Consider the following 21,118-nt stretch of genomic DNA (forward strand, 5'->3'; position numbering starts at 1 on the left):
GGCAGCATCGAGATCTGTGACTTTGAGGTCTGTCTCGTTGCCACTTTAACATGGCAGCCATCTTGAATGTTTTAAGCACACTGGTCTAGCTTTTTACCTCTGTAAAATGGAAGCTACATGTCCGTCCAGCAAGCGTTCTGGGGATGCGTCAGAGGGTTAAGCTTGTGTGCACCCTGCCGCTTCCAGTGACCAAATGGCCTGAGACTCAGAAGAGAGTCAGTTATGAGTAGATTTTACGTATCTTATTCACCTCAGTGCTGCTCTCTTTCTTCCATAATGAGTTCGTATTAAACCCATCAAACAATTCCTAAACTAAGAAGGTAGAACCATTTACGTCCGAGCCCTCTGCAATCTATCTCGCACTATCCCTTATCAGAGAGGAAAACAAAAGTGAAAACGATGCTGTTCAATGTTTGTTCAGCTGCGGCTGCTTGTTCAGCTTTTGAACCATATTAAGGATGTTCATGGGGAATATGACCATGATGATTTACAGATTACAACCTGTTCAGAGTCAAGCAGCCAGACTGATTTACAGAGCTTCGAGGTATTCACACAGTTCTCCTTTGCTTAGAGACCTTGATTGGCTTCCCGTGGAACAAAAAAATAAAATTAAAATTTGCTTTCTCATCTTTAAAGCAATTGCAGGAGAGAGATCTCTATTTTTGACAAAAAACATAGGTTCTGTCCGGTTGAGGAGTTGCTCTCTTCTTCTGCGTTTTTGGTGGCCGTCCCCAGATTTAAGAAGGGGGAATGGGTGGCTGCAGCTTCGCTTTTGTGGCTCCTTGATTTTGGAATTCTCTTCCTTCTTCATTATGGTTACAAACCTATTTAGGAGAGAGCTAAAGATACGGCTTTTGAAGCAAGCTTACTCCTGTTCTTAATTGCATTTTATGATTTAGTTTGGAACGCACCCCAAGGCACCGGAAAACAATGGTGATCGTGTGCTTGATAAATAAATTAATTAACATATCATCTCCTCTGTTTACAGAAATATAGCGCTCTCAGCACCGTAATCTAATCCTTGATGAATTACTGCTTCCTGTCTATAACATTTTGAAAATGGACTACCAAAGTAAACAAGGAGGCGGGGCTGCTATTATCACACAAAAATCTTTAGCAGTAAAACCTGTCGATCCTCCTTGATTCTGAATGTGAGGCATTATTTTTTTTCCTCCTCCCCTTCGAATGCCAGTTGCTTTTCTGACATGCAGGAGTAGAAACTGAGAATTTGAAATTGAGAATAAATTGAGTCAAAGCATGAGAATTTCGTAGTCATAGTTAATTTTAAGTTATGGTTCATTCAAGCAGCTGGTGTTGAAGACTTCCAAGATTTCATGTTCATTTTCAATTTAGATGTAATTATTACATAACCAGCACACATACTGGGAAAGCTTAGATGCCTGTTTCCGCCTTTCATTTATATCAGTACTGATGATTTTTACAATTATATTCAATAGTAGCTTAAGGCAGGGGATAGTGCTAGTTTTGCGGAAACAGGCCATGAGAAGACCTAACTGAAGAAACCTAATCTTGAGGTACATGAGTTTAGCAGTCCAGTTTTCCCTCTCCCGTTTTTAGGAAAGGTCTTGTAGAAAAATGTTACATGATTACATGCAGGAAACAAACTTCTGGATCAGCAACAGGCCGGTTTCCATCTAGGTTGGAGCTCCGATTTGGGGTTGTGTCTATTCTTAATGATCCTAGGAGAGCAGTGGATAATACAGAGTTTGCAAACTTGGTTCTGCTTAACCTCTCTGTAGCATTAGCCACCATCTGTCACGCTATCCTGATCCCACCACTTGAGAAAATCAGTATCTGCAGCATACCTCTGATCTGCCTAAAATCTTTTCTGCAAATGAGGTGCCAGTAAAGTGGCCCTCCCCCACATATTAGGCCAACCGTACAGTCTTTAAAAATGGTGTTCCACAAGTATCAAATCTACCTCCCTTACTATTCAATGTTTATATGAGGGTTTGGCTGCAGCCTCCATCAAATGGGTGTTTCTGCTATATGGATGTCAGTGATACATGGTTACTCTTCAGTCTGAAGAAAGTTTGGGATCTAAACTGCTTCTCTTGCTCTGAACTGAACTACCTTCAGTGCACAAGATAGCTGATGGCGGAAATGTTTTCGAGTTAAGGCCCTACAAAACTAAGGTTTTGCTTGTTCACATAAAGCTAGCTTGGTTGACTCACCTCCAGAAGTGGGATTATGTCCAAATATTTCAAAAGCAGTGCAAAACGTGATATTATCATTAACTCAAATCTCATGCTTGAAGACCAAGCGATTAATATCGTCAAAATATGCTTTTCGCGATTAAAAGCCTTAACTCTATTACCTTACCTTGAGGATCATCCTTCACACTCTTGTGATGATTTTATTTATTCAATCAAGGCTCGACTATGGCAGTGCCGTAAATATTACTGATTCACTCATAAACCGTTGCTCACTATTGAGAAACTGCTCAGTGTCGAAGACAACCTTGATGTTGAAGCAAATGCCCAGACATGGATCGATGTGGAGGCACCCTCAATGCTGAAAGACACACCACCAGACAAATCCTTCAATTCATCAGCAAACTGGGTGTTCAAGTTAAAGCAGAGAAGAGATCCTAATAAATTGGTTTCTGAGTATTCGAGAACATACCATCCAAAAGAACATTTTGAACTGTAATTAGCCTCTTCCTCTTTTGTTCCTGTCCCTCCAATACCTGTGTCACCTGTGATAACTACAGTTATGCCACATCTAATGTCACTAGCGCCTCCAGTAGCATATCCAATTAGATCCCCACCAAGGTGATAATTCATCAAACTGAAGATAGCAGTCGTCAAGTTGGTATTGGCCCATTTGAGGTGAAGGTGCCAGTCTTGTCACTCCAGGAGGCACTCCACTCATCATGGGCCACATTTTATATATTCCTCCTCTTTGTTGATTTGTTTGTATTCTGCTTCTCCAATACAATAACCTTGTCCTGATTTCTCTGGTCATAGATGTACATAATAAATGAACTAATTGAAGTTCCAAAAAGTTGAGCTTCCAAGATTGGTATTTCAATTCCAGCACCACCGGCTTTGAATTCTGTGATTTGGAGACTTTGCACCACCAACATGCTTCGAGATCTTTATTACCCTGCTCACTGGTTTATAGGAATCAGTGATGTAGCTCTTTCTGACCACTTTTTCTAGCATGTCTGCTCTGGTAGTTTGTTTAAGAAGTATAAACCACCTGAGCAAAAACTGCTGTCTCTCCAGACAGACTTTCCGACCAGGTACTGTTATAATCTCAGTTGCAAGGCAATAATATGCTGTAGCTCTAACCTCCACTGTACCTCCGGAGAAAGAAAGTAAAAAAGTAGAATCAGTGGTGACAAAGGTGCGTGGGAGCTCAGCAACAGCAGTGAAAGCTGCTTGTGCTACAGTATTACTAGCCAGGCATCATAGATCCTTCTTGGTTTCATTACAAACATCACTTCTCTGAGAAACTCCCATGTGGGGACATAAAGGACTATCAAGTGGTTCGGAATGAGGGAATGTTTGTGTTGAACCATATAGTCATTCCTGCAGCTGAAAACAGAGTCGGAAGCTATTGCAGTCAGTCCGGTGAAAAGGGAAGAATACAGACAGCTTCACTGTAGATACTTTGAACATTGTCTCCCCCAAGAGACAGTTCAGACCCCTTAGTGGCCCTAACATTTACAGCAGCGACATACTTTCCAGTATTACCAACCTAACATGTTAACAAAAGCTTGAGGAGACAAGCAACCATGTACAGCTATATGAAAACCTTGAGCTAAACAGTGAGGACTACTCTGTCTTCTATCACCTTCTGCAGTTGGGGAAGCATCGCAAACCATCTTGAAGTGGCTAAAAATAACAAGTGGCATATACGTGCAGAATATTGTATAAAATGGCTATGCTCTGAATACCATTGAGAGAGTTCAGATCTATCCTCAACTTGAAACTGGCAAACAAATGGATAAAGATTAAGACATTAAAAATTATTGCATTTCCTCATACCTACCCATATCTACATTAAGGGAACTTTGTGTTTTGTAGACCTACACAGTGCCTATTTTCATATTCCAGTAGTGGAGAAACATCTAAAATTCCCAAGGTTTTTGTGGAGAGAACTACTACCAATGCAAGATCCTTTTGTTGGGATTGAAATCCAGCCCAGAAAGGAACCTTCTCTAAGTGCCTGAAAGTCATTGCAGCTTACCTAAGACACACGAAAATGTTCATCTATCCTATCTAGGCAGCTGAGTTAACCAATCCTTCACGTAGTTATGTAACACTATTAGAAAACTGTTTTGAGTCTGAAACTGCTAAGCCTACAAGTCACTTATGCAAAATTGATGTCAACGACATTCTACTCCATCCACTACCTCAATCAGGGCTGGCCACTCAGGAGGCGACAGTGTATCCTTCAGTGAGGCTTGTTTTCTGTCCAATTAAATGTCAGAGTCTTTTGGAGATGCAAAGGCCACTGTTCCTCAGATAGCCTCCTTTTTGGGATCTATATCTGGGATGCATATTTCTGAAATCTTATGCTCAACTTCACATGAGACCTCTCCAACAGTATCTGGGCAATCAGTTGTGCCAGTCCTCAGACTATTGGGAACACAGCTACAGTTAACACCATAATATCCATGGTGATGCACAACACCTGCTGAAAGGAGTGCTTTTTTTACTACCACATTGCAGTTCAAACAGCTGTCACAGTTGCAACTCTACAGAGCTGGGAAACCCAGGCAAATTACTCTCAGGTCCAAGGGACATGGTCTAAAAAAGGGCTGTACCAGATTAATCTACTGGAATGGAGAGAAGTCCACTTCACTCATAATTATTATCTTCTAGCAATAAAGACAAAGTATTTGCTTGTGCACATGAGCAATGTAAGAATAATTCACTACCTCCACAAGTGGGAGCTACAATACCCAGGCTCCTTTCCCTTGAAGCATAGACAAAATCCGAAAATGGTTGGCAGCCAGAGACATTCAGATCGCAGCTGTTTACCTCCCAAGTGTGAAAAATGCAGAGGCAGATTCACTCGACAAAGTCTCTCAAGAGATAGTCATAACAACTTGGTATGTGATGTGATCTACACATTGGGCTATCCTCAGCTGAATGTGTTTTGCAGACACAGCAAACCAGACTTTGCCTCCAGTTATTAACATCCAGAAGCCAAGGGGAATTTTGGTTGACTGATTAGGAAACGTTTTGTATGTGTTCTCTCTTCAATACCCCTCATCAAGCGGATGTACTCCAGAGGAAGGATCATACTTGTAACTAAGAGTGGCCATTCCAGTGGTGCCTCACTGATATTCACCTATCAGATTTTACTGATCTTCACCTGTCAGAACCACCACACAGGAGTTGTCCTTACAGACCACAGGTTGAAGGGACAGACCCTGCATCCCAGCCTTCTACCCTAGAGTTTGGTGCATGTCTTCTGAACTCAGACAGTATGGTCACAGGAACCTTTCTCAAGAGTGTATGGACAATTTCAAAGGAACTCAAGCTGCCTTTTAAAAATATTTCCTATGATTTCAAGTGTAAGGGATTCTGCATCTGATCTGTGGAGAAAAACATTGATTGCATGATGTGTAAGGAAGAGGTTGTGCTTCCTTACCTACTTTATTTGGCCAAGTATGTTTTAAAGGTCTCTTCTTCAGTGCCACATCTTGCTATTTATACAGCTTACAGAAAATGTCCTTTTCAATCCTCTGTGTTCAGAGTCTCTTCTATAGTTTTTTTTTCTAGAAAGCATTAAAGTGTTTTCTCCTTTAGGGCACCATCTCCCCTTTGAAAACTTGCAACTCATTAGCTTCCCTTTGAAATTAATCTAGAATTTAGGCCTCCTTAAAGGATGTTAGCTGGAAGGCTGCTTTCTTAGAGGCAATTACATCTACACTACCAGTAAAAAGAACTCAAAACATATGCTCCCATGAACCCTACACATTGCCCCATAAGATCAAAGTGTTCATGAGGACATTGAAATCATAGGCGACTCACATTCCTCTACCCACCTCCCCCACCACCCCAGTGAAAGAAGAAACAGATAGTTTGCCTGAAGGGCAGTATCCTAAGTTTCCAATAAAAAAGAAAGACAAGCAACTGCCTTTGAAATGGCATGGTGGGATCATGGTGGAGTGTGCTTCCTGAATGGAGCTGTGAATGTTTTCTAGCTTCTCTAGAGTGCTGCCTGTTTAGTTCCATTGCCCTGCATTTTACTCACTGTCTTTTTAAAAACACTTGTGAAAGAGGTTTTAACTTGTCACTATACTTATACAGTGGATCTCTTAAAAATTAAAATTGGTATCTCTTGTAAACAAAATAAATGCAAATTGGTCACTGTAGCCTGTAATAGGGTATCAAAAAGTGTTTTATTTATAACAAATTCTTTTTTAAAGAAAAGTTTATAAATTAATATCTTGTAAAAAAATAAATAATATATGTATTCCGAGGATCCCGTGCGGGGAATTGGATAATTCTGTGCTTATGATTGCATGGAGATTTTCTTAAAAGAGAGCTAGGATTACTGACAAGCAACTTTGCTTCTTATTTTAGTTTTAATACATATACATTATTTTTGTTATTTTAAATATATTTTTGTGCAAGATTGTAAGACTTGTGTTAAAGACCTTTAGAGAAGAATTTGTTCTTTGTCAAGGGCTTTTGAACTTCTGTTGGTGTAAACTCCCATTTGCCTTTATTGTTAGCTTGTCATTTGCAGGTATGTCACTTTTTATTTCTCATTTACAATAATTGGTTTCTCTTTGGCTACAATAGTTTACTATCACCAAACTGGAATGAATTGAGATTGCCATTTGTAACAAGTAATGTGTCTAGAATGACAACCACTGCTCTCCAGAAAATATGCTTGACCACATATTTTTTAATTAACATGGCAGGCATTACAGCAGAATACACAATGGCCTTTTCTTTGTAGTACAGGAGCTATGATCTACTCGTTGAATTATCTCTTGTGAAACCCGTTTTCTGGTTCCCCCCCCTCCCCCAAACTCCCAGCAAAAATCTGGGATCCTGGGAAGATCACTTTAAGGTGCACCTCCTCAATGATCCTCTGAAACTGTCTGGCATCCTTTATCCATGCTCTTTACAAAACGGAAGATTCACCTTCTCTTTGATCCGTGGTGTTTTGAGATTTCTTAGTATGACAATTTAGTGGTAGAACTCTTGTTAAAAACTCTGGTTCAGAAAAATGAAAACAAACAGTGGAAAAATGAAAGAAAGTTTTCTATCCACATTTTATGATAAAACTCTACACATTAATGTTATTGCTTTCTTTGGATGTCACTTTGAGTTATGTGTGACCAACCATTAGTCTGGTGGTGCAGGGCCCAAGCCAAGATGGGGATAAGCTAAGCAGTAGCTGCACCAGTAGAAAGACAGGAGGAGTCATAAAATGTAAGCTTCTAAACATAATAACAATCCATGTTTGCCCAAGGCTGTTGCGTTCAAAAAAATCTTGTGTTTGCTTAACTTTGGTATTGTTCTGTAACGTTATACTCTCGTAATAATAGATATATTGACTTACAAAGTCTACAATAGAACATAGCATATTAAAGATGTATGGATTTATTGGCGATGGGTAAGTATAGTTTAGGTAATAAAGATATTAGCTCAGAAATTTTACCGAAAATTAATTTGAAATTAGTATCACAGTAGTGTGATTTCGAAGATGCCAGCATTATGCACATTAATCTACAGAATCATGAGTCCAGTCTTCTTAAAAAAACAGAACCACCATCTTTGGGAAATTAATGGTTTATTTTTATATTGGTTTGTTTTCAGTTATAATGCAGCAGTTTCAAGTGTTTTAAAGCATTCTGTTTTATTATGATGTTTTGATCTATCATTATTTTAGGAACGTTATTCGATGATAAAGGGGATAAACATTCCAAGAAGGGAATTTGCATATGGGAATGTATTGACAGAATGCACAAAAAGTGTTCAGTGTTCTTCAATTATCTCTATGCTCCAACAGAAGTAGAGGTATGATATAAATGATATACAATAACTCTTAAAAGTATATGTCTTACATTTATTCAAATGCTCACCTGCGGATGAATCATTTCTTGTGCCTGTTTAATTCACAGTTGTACGTTTCTTTGCTCATTTGATGTCATTATGTGTTAACATTAAGCATGATTTAATATTTGCTGAGTGTAAGACTCAATTTATTTGTACTTCTGTTGATTGGGGAGTTTTAGAGTTGTTATGGTATTACCAAACTAAGGGCTATCAAAGCTTCTGTCTGATCCACAATATGTTATCATAATAATAGGTATACTGGATAATCGTACCTTACAAACCTTTGTTGGCTGTTATGTTCAGCCTCTGGCACAGTTTTTCTACCATTTCCTGCCCTTTCTCCTTAATTATTAAAAACCCATCCCAAGGACCTGAATATGGACAGTAGTTCAGCAAGATGACTCAGTGAGTTGAGCACTTTTTGCATATTTGCTGGTTGGGTCTTTTTTCAGGGTGGGTGTTTGGGTTGTGACTATGCATGCATGTGTATGTAGGTGACCCCTACAGGTCACCAATTCAAACTCTAGCATGCTCAGAGCAGTCTTTCATGATCAGGAAGCCAAAGTACAATTCAGTCAGTAATAGTAGCACTTATAAAAGCAAGTTATTATTATTACTTGATGTTTATGTATTGAGATTGATGTTCGTGCTGTAGCTGGCCCTAAACAAGGCTGGATTATCCAGTGTATTTCTTCACCACAATCTCTGGATGATTTTGGAAATAAAATTGCAGGTCATTATTGATTAGCTACCAATGTGGGCTGCACAGTTCATCCATTTTGTTACCTGCAGTCAGAAAATATTTACTTTATTCTATAATAATACCTACTTTTACCCAGCGGCATCACAAAGCAACATAATCTGATCAGATAGTAAAGAATATAAAATGCCAGGGCTTTCATTTAATCTTTTCTTCATCTTTTTCAAACTGCAACCTGACAGGAGTTGCTTGTGTATAGACTGTGGCAGACACAAATCTCTGCCCATAGTAACTCATCTCAAATAAGCAGGATGAAAGATAAGAAACTAAGGGCTCGCTCAAGTAAGAGCAAAAACCAGGAGTGGTGAAATGCGGTGGGTGTTCATGATGGTACCTTAGATGACATTACAATTTGTTTACCTGTGCTGTAAATGAAATTTGCATTAATCTGCATATTGTGCTGTTTCAAAGTCCTGTTATTGTGCGTACCACTGCTCTCTAAACAGGTGTTAGGTGTAAATGTGTAACAATAGATTCACTAGACGTGTTTGCAGACCACAAAATCAGTCCTAGCATTCTAAATGCCGCTAGCAGATCTCAAATGGCATGGCCAGCCTCTATTCTCCTGAAACCTACCTTGCCCTTGCACCACAGGTTCTCCCGCTGAATCGTGTGGTTCTCTCTGGCCTCTGAGAGAGATTGAAGGACCAACACAAGAATGGGATAATTTAGGTCTTTCAAGGATGGGTGCCAAGCCAGAGTCCTCCAAATAGGAAAAACATTTGCTGTGATTTCAGTTTAGTGTATAATATTCAGTAATGAACAAAAATGAGTGCTGAAAAGAAAAAAACTCAGGACTGGAGCTCTCTTACTCTTTCTAGGAAATATGTTCATCATGAAAGAGATAATTCTTTACAAGTCCTGTAAAAAGGGTGGCTGGAGACTATCCACCTCTGCAGGGATCCCACTTTCTGGCAACTATGAGAATGCTTCATTCTGGTGTCTCCAATAGTTGCAGTCCATCTGGTGATATGAAGTTTGGATCCCCAACACAGTTTTCAGCCTGGGGTGATACTTAAATTGCTGTGATCAAGCAATCCAGGCAGGAGTGGCAAAAGCCATTTCTGGTATCTGATAAATTCTTGGTTCATTTCCGTACCCTCAATAGATCATAACCGAAACAGGGTTAGATTGTTTATTCCCAGTAACCCACCCCCCTGGTTTAACTTGTCCATGGAAAGGTTCTTTAAAGCCAAAAAATATGTTAACCGTGCTGAGCAATTTTGTGTTTCAACACCACGTTAAAAGATACCTGTAGAAGGCTTCCCATTACACAAGGCTTGCATCCAGACTTCCATTGACTCCTGACACAAGTCTACCTCATCCCTCCTGTCCTAATTAAGAATGATTGAGTCTAAGTAGTGCAGCTGTGCTCTGTAATGGGCAGCTTTAAGGATGAGCTCCTCCAACATGGGTCTTGTAAAACAGTGAGTTGTTAATTAGAGGCTCAGCCTGATGTCACATTGCCTGTCCCAAGCCGTCCCTCCTAACCCTCAAAAGTTTGGTAAAGTACTAGGGCACTGAAGAATATCTAAAGGTTAGGCAAGTATACAGAGAAACAAACGTAGGAGGTTCTGATGTGGCTAGCAGATCCAATCCCACCATTCTAATAATTATTTTATAGTGTATCCATCAGGGTGTTGAAAGTGGTTCAAAATGCCAAACCTATTGAACCTTTGAAAAGTTTGACTGGTGTGTGTCATTTTATTGGGTACTAAAAAGATGTTGTTCAGGTGGATCTTTCTTCCTGCATATTTGTGGCTTCAGGTACCAAATTGGATCCAAAAACCTTTCCCCCCAGCAATATCTCTCCAGCTGTGCCAAGTGGCGCCATGTGACTTCAGCTGTGACTTCGCCTGCCCAAGATGTAAGGCGATGCACAGGTTGAGACCGCTAGTAAGGGCTTCCTTGACATTTTCACGAAAGCCGTGCTAGGATCTTGGTGCCTTCCCAACGGGTGGGCCTGTTCCTCCTGGCTTGGCAATTCTGGTGGTCCTGACCCCGATGCCACTGGGCTACACTACTACATGCTTCAGCCTCTGCATAGTTCTCAAAGAAGCAAATGCTTTACCGGCACTACCCATGGATCCGATTTCTTTGCCACTCTCACTTTCATAATCAGGACTTTCAAAATCAGGAGATATTATCCAGTGGTGAACTGCATCCTTTCTGCCTGTAATATCAGAATACCTCTCTAGAGCCCAAAGATTTGTTTTAATGGAGAAACGTTTCTGGTCGGATTGTGATGCTCTAGTTATGATAGACAATGCTATGGGCGCACAGAAAATGATAACTCTGAGACTGATAACCTTCTCCTCTCTCACAATACTGATGGAGGCTTGTTGCCAGAATATTAGTAGCCTTGATACCTATCCACAGTGGGCTATTTAGTACTTCTCTGGGCCTCCTTCAACGGAAGTCAGTTCATTCACTTCAGTGGTATGGAAACCTGCAAAGGTCTTGAAATTATCCTCTCCAACCACTGAGACAAAGTCCAACATTTTGGCTGAAATCTTGCAGCCATTTTCTGCGGTGTCTGAATCTCTGCTGTCTTTCAATATTTTCTGTGATGACACACCTGCACTTAACGACCAGTATTTCTATTGTCACACCCTTCTCCAGAGAACCTGGTGGTTCAAGCTTCTTTTGCTAAACTGAACCCTAATATCTTCCCTCCAGCCCAAGAGCCTAAGAGGCTTGACTCTATAGGCCCAAACGTTTTCGCCTATGGCAATTTAGCTCTTTGCATGGATAATGCAATGTGTCTTTTTGCCCGCTACTTTCATGTTCTGTGGAAGATCATGTTTCCTGACCACATGGCAAATCTGTTTTCAGATCTGGACAGACAAATGCTAAAGTGCAGCTTGTACTCCTCAGATATGGTGACTCGATCTATGGTCGTGGCCATTCCTCTTTGCTGCTACGAATGTATGTGCTCCACAGACTTCTCAGGAGATTTCAAAGTGACTTAAATGCACATGTCATTTTAATGGCAAGCAGCTCTTTGGAAAGAGTGATGACTCCTGCATGGAGTGATTTATAAATGGTTGTACCACACTACGATTCCTGGGCATGACTGGTGAAACAACACAGTTTAGGAAGCTTCAGAGCTTCTCCAGGGTGCTGCCCCTTCAGCGGGAATTATTACAACCAATCAAAATAGAGATGGAGCCATTGGAGAAAAGAGGCATAGGATTTTACTCCCTATATTTCTTGTTCCCCAATAAGGACAGAGGCCTCAGACCCATTCTTGATCTTTACATCTTGAATCTGTTCATTCAACGGGATAAGTTCAGGGGACTGGCAGGTGCTACCTGAGGTTCACTATAGGTTCTTAGTCCTTTGTTTGTTTTTCTTCCATTTGAACTAACAACTGTGCTACAAATATTCACCATAATGCTGGTGGTGGTGGCGGCAGTGACTCCACGAAGGAGGTTGATGACTGGCTGGCGAAGGTAGAGTCCCCTGAATTTGTCACCAGCAATCTTCAGTGCTCTGTGACCCTTCTGCACAACTCTGGCTTTACCACCAACTTAAGTCCAGAAGGCTGACCCTGCACAGAGGTTTACCTTAAATGGTAGTGCTAAACATAACCTGTATATCAGCTTTTCCTTACACTCAGAGGTTTGCAAACAACTGGGATTTAATTCTGTTGTTTCTGGCTCAGATACGAATCCCGGTCCTGCAGTTCTTACAGCTGTTAGACTTGACGGGCCTCATGCATCATTTTGGGGCTGCATACTGTATGTCATATGAGGGCCTTCCAGTGATGACTGACAAAACAGTGCTTCAGAATAAGGATAATTTCTTGGCTTGGGTGCGGGTTTACAACAGTGATATTCCAGATCTGCGCTAGAAGATGTGCACCTCCAATCTCTTAATGGGTTGTCCCTGTATTCATAGGCTACTATGGTTACAGGTACCTTGTCTTTGTGCTGGGGTGCTTATCTGAGTGACATCACAGAGAAGGGCTTGTGGGTCATACCGGACTGGTTTCTGTGCTTGAACTGTGGGCAGTTCACCTTGCCCTGAATGCCACCTTTCATTCCATCTCAGAGAGAACCATTCAGGTTCTCTTGGACAACACAACCACCCTCCTTATATCAGTACACAGGATGGTGTGGGGTCTTGGCCTTTGAGTGGGGAGGCAATACAACTGAGGACATGGGCTCTGCAACAGAGCATTTTCCCAGTTGTGAGCATCATGTGGGCACCCTTCACGTAAGATCACATCTCGGACCACACATATGTATGTATTTATTTGGTATTTATATAGCGCATACCTAGACAAAAGGCAGCAGAGCATTGTGAATGGTCAAAGAGAAGCATACAATCAGCAAGTGATTGGAAAGGTAACTGGGTTCTGGAAATAGAAGTGGACTGTTCCTGCATTGTGCATCATGATTTGGTGTTCTTTAAAGAGATGCATCTTCAGTGCTTTACTAAATTGGAACATCTTTGAGACAGTTGGTATAGATATGGGAATGTTGTTCCAAATCCAGGAAGCATAGATGGAAATAGCTTTCTGCTTAGTTTTTTTAACACTTCTTAGTCTGCAGTCTTATGGTGTCCTGGCTGCAGGCCTGCCACAAGTCACTAGAGTTGGCGAGCTTATTTTCAAGATATGTAGGGGTGCCAGCTGTGATGGCTTTGTGGGCTTGTCACCCCAAAGTGACAGAACGGATCGTCTACGGTTTTAGAGTGTCCATGTGTTTCCTTGCCACGGCCCTTAATAGGAAGTGTCCCAGGTTTTCTACTATACACTTCCCCTGATTAGTGTCCTGGGTGATTGCTTTGGATTGCGTTCAGATTCCATTTGGGCTCTCGAACAATCCTCCTTCTGATAAGAGTCCTTCAGAAGTTGTGAGAAGACCAACCACACCTTGGCGCCAGTGCCCAAGACTGGGTGAGGAGTATGTGGTGCACCAATCTGCTGGCCTTCGACACTCATCTTTCTGTTCCTATCCAAAAAGAGTGGACCTGCTTTAGCAGCAGGGTGCTCTGATCCCTCACCCTAGTCCTCTCACTCCACAGATACGTGTGGACAAAGAGCAATGTCAACTAGAGGCCTTCTATTTACCTACTTAAGTGTCAGACATCCTCTTACTGTCATGAAACCCACCACAAAATCCTGTTATGGCAGCTGCTAGAGTAAGTTTTTTTGGTACTTTTTTTGAGCCGGAAGATTTGGTTCCCACCTATCTGATGTTCTACACTACACTGTATCTCTTGCTTGAAAGGGCATGGGTTGCTACTGTGAAAGGCTATTTGGCTTTCCTTTCTCCTCCATGTACCTTCTCGAACCAGCCATCTTTATTTAAGTCACTCGTTGTGGCGTCCTTACTGAAAGATGCACCTTGTTTCATCGCACTCTTCATTTTCCCACAGTGGGTTTTAAATTTGGTGTTAACATTCCTCTTGATGTCTTTAGCCAGCTCCCAGTTGTCTGGCTCAGCTACTGACATGGAAAACTGTCTGTTGGGTTGGTAAATTGAAGGCTCTTTCAGAGTGTCCTACCCAGATAAGTGGTGCTTCACACCTGGTTTGCATTCTACCAAAAGTTATGTAAGTCTATAATTTGGGCCAGTCCATCAATCGGCTGCCCTTTACCACACCCTATCTAAGTAGATGGCGGCTGCACAGACTGGATGCCAGGCATGCAGTTCCTCACATGACAGAACAGATTGGATGGCCAGCTCTTCATGGGCTTCACTGGAGCCAGAAGGTGTACAGAATAAACCAAGTCCGCAATTTCACTTTGGGTTACTATTTGCATTGCGATGACTTGTAGGAAAGATCCTCCTGCTGGTGTTCAAGCCCACTCCCTGAGGACATTGGCTGCTTGCTCCAGTCTCTCTAGAGGCATCTGGTTGGCTGAAATTTATGGAGTAGGCCTGTGGTGATCCTTTGATATTTTGCTAAGCATTATTGCATCTCATTGGTCCCTGTTTGAGGGTAGGATGAAAGGATCTTGATGCTTGCCCTGACGATTATAGAAACCAGGGCTTTTTCCAGGCCTTATGAACAGAAACCTTAATTGTACTAGCAAGCTCGATTTGAGGTGCCCCTGCATTGAAATAACCAAAATGTGACCCTTGATATGCCCAAAAAACTGAGCAACACTCAGACATTGTCACATTTTTGTAAGTGCAGCTGATGTGCAACAACCATGTGGGGCAGAGCACCACCGAAAATATATAAAGCCAGGTGTCACATAAGGCCACCACGTGCCACAATTAAAGTAAATAAACAGCTGCGGGACCATAGGATAAAGCAAGTAGATGGGGGAGGAGGTGGAGCTTCAAAGATATTCCAATACACTGAAAGTGCACAGTCAGACAAAAAGGTGAGGTGAAACAAGGCCAATCCCCTCCCAAGACATTACAGTTGTGTCTTTGCACAGCAAATGCTAATTAGAAGTACCAAGCTAAGAGCAGAATAAGAGAAATATTCTTGACGGATGGTGAGCAACAAAGATAGATGTGAGAAAATGTATGGGGTTCTCTTGATGTCATGACAGATACGTTTTTTTTAATGTTGCTGCTGTGGTTGAATTAAATGTAGTTGCTTAATGTTAGACTCATGTTTTGACTTACAATTATTCATTATTAAGCCATTTTTGAGGGTTGATATGCAGTTTTTACTAGGGTAGAGGAACGAGCAACATAAAAGGTTACTACAGCTGACTTTCCTTTGCATTACAAAATTTGCCATGGTTGTGAGCTCTGAATAGTTTATAATGCTAAGTTCTGGCATGCACATTCGAAAGGTCTGTTAATATTTTGAAATGCTGATTAGATTTTTCATTTCAAACCAGGCATTGAAACCAAGTGCAAATATATCCAACTTAAAGAAGTGGGACTACTACATGGAAGAGACGCTATCCACAGGTCCTTCCTATGATTGGGCAATAATGAGTGCACGATTCAGTACCCCAGAGGAATTGGACCAAGGCGAAGATGGTGGACCCCAAAGCAAGAGGAAAATAGTGTGGCCTTGCTATGACGATATCAGCACTGTTCAGCCTGATGCAATCACCCGTCTTTTGAATGTAAGTTATTCAGTTACAGTTCGGGTTGCATGCTGTCCAGAAGCTGGCCTCCTTAGTGACTGAGGATGATGAAAACGTGTATAATACAATAACAGGAGATTATCTGTTCCATTGAGGCAGAAAAAAGAAACCAAATCTGGGTAAAAGGTAAAGGTTTATTGCTCGATGTACCATACAACATATTCTTTGCATCGCAAACACACTTCTTACTGCCTCCTAGCCTTCACCAATGCACAGCCATCAAACCCAGGATCTCGATGAGACTTGAGAAAGACTTGGGTGCAGTTATCAGTATTTCAGCATGCAGAGGGCACAAGAATGTAAGAGGCCACCTGTACAAGAATTATGGTTTTCTTTTACTACTCAATTAATAATCAGAAATTTCCATTTTCTTGCCTGTACTGGGGCCCACATTACCATTGCTATGCCACCAATACTGGCTATACAATAACATGGAGCAGCTGATTCTTGACTTTGGGCCAGTACAGATTCAACATCAGGAGTTTCCTGTTCCTCTGCAACTGTATCTGTCCAGTGATCATACATGGAAAGACCCATTGCTTCTACAACATATGACGCACATCACATGTTTCCTTACAAATACTTCCACCACCGCTAAACTTCCTTCTCCCACAACATTGCCTACCATAGGTCAGCTTCTACCATGTGCTCGATCACAGGATTTTTCTAACACTTTATCCAGTCATTTATAGTTCAAATCAGTTTTTATTATTGAGAATAATCAGCCAACAGACAGCAGGCATAGCAAAACTTATGTCAAGAGCCAATAAACATAGAAAAACAAGTTACAACACCTCCATGTACCCTCCTTCCTCTCCCAGAGTACTCACAAACACCAGCCCTGTGGCAGGATTTAACTGTCTTGTCTAGGATCTGCCTCAGAATTCGATACCTAGTGGCGCAGGTGGAGCAATGTCAGAAAGGTGTACAAATCTCATGTATTTAGGGCATGTCAGTTCTTGGAATTCCTTCGACTACAGGGTTATAAATGGCTTCCATAGATCTCTGTAAGAGTCCCCTTGGGAAGTCAGTACTAGGGACAGCTTTTCCATACCTAGAATGCGCCATAGTCGCTGAAGCCAGGATAGATGTGTTGGGATTGTGGCAGTTCCTTGGTGTGTGAGAATGGTTTGGTGGGCCGCTGCTAGTGCTAAGCCGATGTGTGGACCTCTGCAGGATTTGAGCGGGTAGGTGTGTGTTGGGCAATCCCAAGATTGAGTATGCCTGAAATCTGGGTAGTTGTGTCTAAGAGCACGTCTATATCATTAAGGACCTGTTCCCAGAATTGCGTGATTTTGGGGCAGTCCCATATTGCGTGAAATAATGTGCCAGGTGACCTGCATTGGCGCCAACAGTCTCTGCTGTATGTAGGGTAATAGTTCAAGCGAGGAGGTGTGTGGTACCAGTAGTTAATGATCTTAGTGGCTTTCTCGATGCTTAAAGAGTGTGGCACGGCAAGCTCTGTAATGTATCTCGTCCCACTCCATGGGTTTTAGGTGTCTGCCCAGCTCCAGTTCCCAGCATTTCTGTCCGGGGGTTTTAGGCAGTGGGGAGGCATGGAGTAAGATGCTATAGAGTTCTGTGATCATAATCTTGTCTGTAGTTTTTGCAATGAGCCACTCCTCAAAGGTTGTTAGGGATCTTTGGGCTCTGGCCCTCATACTGGGTGAGAGAGCCAATGTCGAACCTGTAGGTAGCGGAGCTGCTCCCTCTCTGAAAGTGCCCAGTCTTCCTGTAGCTGATCAAAGGATGGAATGTCATCTACCTCAAAAAGTTGGCAGATAGATCAGCAACCACTTGACTGCCAAGATTGGAAAACTGTATGATCAAGTCCTGGTGTGAAATCCATATTCCCTACTATGGGTTTTAAAAGAGAGGGAAGTGAGGTCAAGCATTTGCGTACTGCCACACTATCCCATGCTTTCAGCAATGTCTTGGTAACTGGGGAAGAGTATAGGCCCCGAGCACGTTGTGACCTCTTCAGGAATGGAACCTTCTGCAAGTGTGTGCCTTTGACTTTTCGGTCCGTGAAGAGCCAGTGTTTCTGATTCAGCCCTAGACCACTTTACTATGAAGCGGAGTTAGGCAGCTTGGTAATAGGCTACGCAGTTCAGGATACCTAGTCCTCCATCTGTAGAAGGCCGGTAGCTTTGCTCATGATTAATTCCCAGGCATCTGTCTGCCCACACAAAGCAATGCATTGCCTGTTAGTAAAGCCTTGATCTTTCCGGTGGGAGGTTTGATTGGAAGAGTTTGAAATAGAAAGAGAATTTGCGGGAGAACAGTCATTTTGAGCACAGCAATCCGAATGAACCACGAGAGATGGTACTATTGCCAATGAGCGAGGTTGTGAATGACCTGTTGGAATAGGTTTCGATAGTTTAGTGTCACAGTGTCTGCCACTGTCGGGCCAGTTGGATCCCTAGGTAGGTGATGAAGGTCGTGACTGTTGTATTGGGAAGCGACAGGAAAGCTGCTCTTCAGCGTGGTGGGGGACTGAGAGGTTGATGGTCTGAAATTTGTGGATGTTGATCGGAAGCCAGCTTCTTCCCTGAACAGCTCTGTCTCCTCCAGGAATGCCGGTGGAGCCATCAGTAGGTCATCACGGACCACAATTACGTCATCCGCATACAGGCAGATGGAGTGGTCCTATCTGCCGAATCAGACACCAGTGATGTTCTGGTGATTGCGTACTCTTTGGGCAAAGGACTCCATGTACAGCACAAGCAACAGGGGTGATAGCAGACACCCATGTCGCGTCCCCCTACTATCCAATCATTTAGATCAAAAGATTAAGAAACTCAGGGATCATATTAAATATGAGCATCCACCAGACGAGACCGTCTGGACCAAAGGCATTAACTTTCAGGAGTCCTGTATTAAAGCAGACCAATTTTCCTTTAAAGAATTACCATCTGCTAAAATAATTTCAACCATCATGAAAGCAAAATCCTCAGATTCACCTGAGGATCCCTGTCTGGCAGCAGTCATTAAACAGAGAGCCCTGCTATTTCTAGAAAAACATAGTATCTTTATTTAATTTATCTTTAAAGGAAGGAGTAGTCTTCACTAGCTGGAACAATGCACTGATAAAGCATCTTTTGAAAATAGACCTTAGGAACTACTGTCCAATTTGGTACTCCCTTTCCTGACAAAAATATTTGAAGCATTAGTTTTTAGGCAATTTCAGCCATTTGTGGAAACAGTATATTCCTAATCCTTATTAAGCAGGTTTTAGGGCGAGGCACAGCACAGAGATTGTAGTTGTATCAGTGCTGGATGATTTCAGACAAAAGGCAGACTGAGACGAAGCGGCTGATCTTGTTCCTTTATGCTTATCTGCACCAATGTGACCCACTGATCATGCATTATTGATATTGTGACTTGATGGATTGGGCTGTGACTTTCTATGAATAAAATGGTTGATTTGCTTTCTAACAAACCCAACTCAAATGGTTACAGTATCACTATTTGAATCTGTCAAAAACTATGAAATAGAGGGTCCTACGAGGCTCCATTTTGTCCCCACTGTTGTTCAATGATTGTGTACAACTACTAGCAACGCTACTTGGACAGTGGAGTAAGCTTTTATATGTGTACATGTGTCACACAGATTAGTTTAGGCAAATAAACTCCAACAGTTCCACACTGGTGTCAACATGGACCCTCAGCTTTCAAACTATCCAAAAGGCGATATTAAGACATTTCTTAGAACTTAATGCCTCCAAGGAGGAGTACCTAATCGTCGGGACACAGCGACTGTACATCCATATTCCATCTGGCCCATATCTGAACCCCTCTAGACAGTAGGTAACCTGGGAATAACCACTGATGCAGAACTAAAATTGCATTCACAAGTAACTGTGGTAACCGTTCAATTGTTTTGGCACCTTAAATTGCTTAAAAAAAAAAATAACTCATATTTCATTGATCAGGAATGGGCCTGCCTGCCAAGTTGCATTGTTGTCTACGGCTGATCCGTGTACTCACTGGTACGTCACGTAGAGAACATATTTCACCAGTTCTCTGAAGGTTACATTGGCTTCCAGTAGAAACAGGCATTTGCAATGCAATGGGTCTGGCGTTTGCTCGAGTTAGAGCAATTGCATTGTAAACTCCTAACCGGACTTTTCTTGCCACATAAATTGAAAATGAAAAGTAAAACTGTTACACATAACTAACCGGACTTTTCTTGCCATGTAAACTGAAAAGTGAAAGTTTAACATAATCGAGCCGACGGCCGCCATCAGTGCAAAGCAGACACACAAAGGGAAATAAAAGTTAATTCACAGTGAAACCGGCAAAAGTGCAGTTATCCATGTAAACGGCAAAAGTGCAGTTATCCATGTAAACGGCAAAAGTGCAATTATCCCTGTAAACGGCAAAAGTGCAATTATCCCTGTAAACGGCAAAAGTGCAATCCATCCATGTAAACGGCAAAAGTGCAATTACCTATATAACAGGATCAATGTCATGCAAATCGCTCGACTACTGCCCAGCGAGATCGCACTGCGAAATAAAGAGAAAAAGTAGTCCAGAAACCAAACGGAAAACATCGAGCCTCTTATGTTTTCAGTAGTTGGTTGGTGCGCTCGAGAAGGGCTAAACACCAGAAAAGGCATGATGTATGCATGCCTTTCAGTAATGAAAGCAAGCTTATTTTAAAAGGTAAGCCCACAAACCAATGAAAGTGACTGACCTGACATGGGCGTGGTTAGAAGCCCAAAAAGAGATTACAACAGGGGACAGAGCGCTTTGCGCTCGCTCCTTAAAAAGGAGCCTATTTAAATCTCCATCTATGATTCATAAGTCAGTCCTGGGATTGGCACTAATCTTTGTTGCAAATTAAGGAACAACAAGCTTAATTGGTACATTGTTAAGATCACAATGCATAAATGTGCTCCTTGTCCCCAGACCGATAACCTGTACATTTGAGGACCGGGCTTTCTCAGTAATAGAAGTAAAGAAATGGAACAATCTGCCTGAACCCTTGTGTAGTGTCCATATATGATTAATTTCTGCAAACTTTTGAAATAAGATTTGTTAAATCTATAATTTATTTTCTTTCTTTTTTTAATTTTGCCATCATTTCCAGTTTAACACCAAGAGAGTTTTCGTGCTTTATAAATAAATACAATACAAATACAGTACCTACGCGCATCACACACAGGCACCCTTTTGCACTTGCACAAACTTATATGCTTACACACACACACACACACACACACA

The 21,118-nt window shown here is 41.7% G+C and overlaps 1 protein-coding gene across 4 annotated transcripts in view; it reads left to right on the forward strand.

Moving 5' to 3' along the window:
- SBF2 (SET binding factor 2) overlaps positions 1-21,118 on the forward strand; it is a 1,701,375-nt gene that overhangs the window by 1,499,347 nt on the left and 180,910 nt on the right. For all 4 annotated transcript variants that reach the window (XM_069223624.1, XM_069223621.1, XM_069223622.1 and 1 more), the window contains 2 exons: positions 7,891-8,018; positions 15,635-15,868. In XM_069223624.1, coding sequence (XP_069079725.1) covers positions 7,891-8,018; positions 15,635-15,868 — 362 coding nt within the window. The remainder of the gene's footprint in view (positions 1-7,890; positions 8,019-15,634; positions 15,869-21,118) is intronic.

The sequence above is a fragment of the Pleurodeles waltl genome, chromosome 3_1, assembly GCF_031143425.1.
Source record: "Pleurodeles waltl isolate 20211129_DDA chromosome 3_1, aPleWal1.hap1.20221129, whole genome shotgun sequence".
Taxonomy (NCBI): domain Eukaryota; kingdom Metazoa; phylum Chordata; class Amphibia; order Caudata; family Salamandridae; genus Pleurodeles; species Pleurodeles waltl.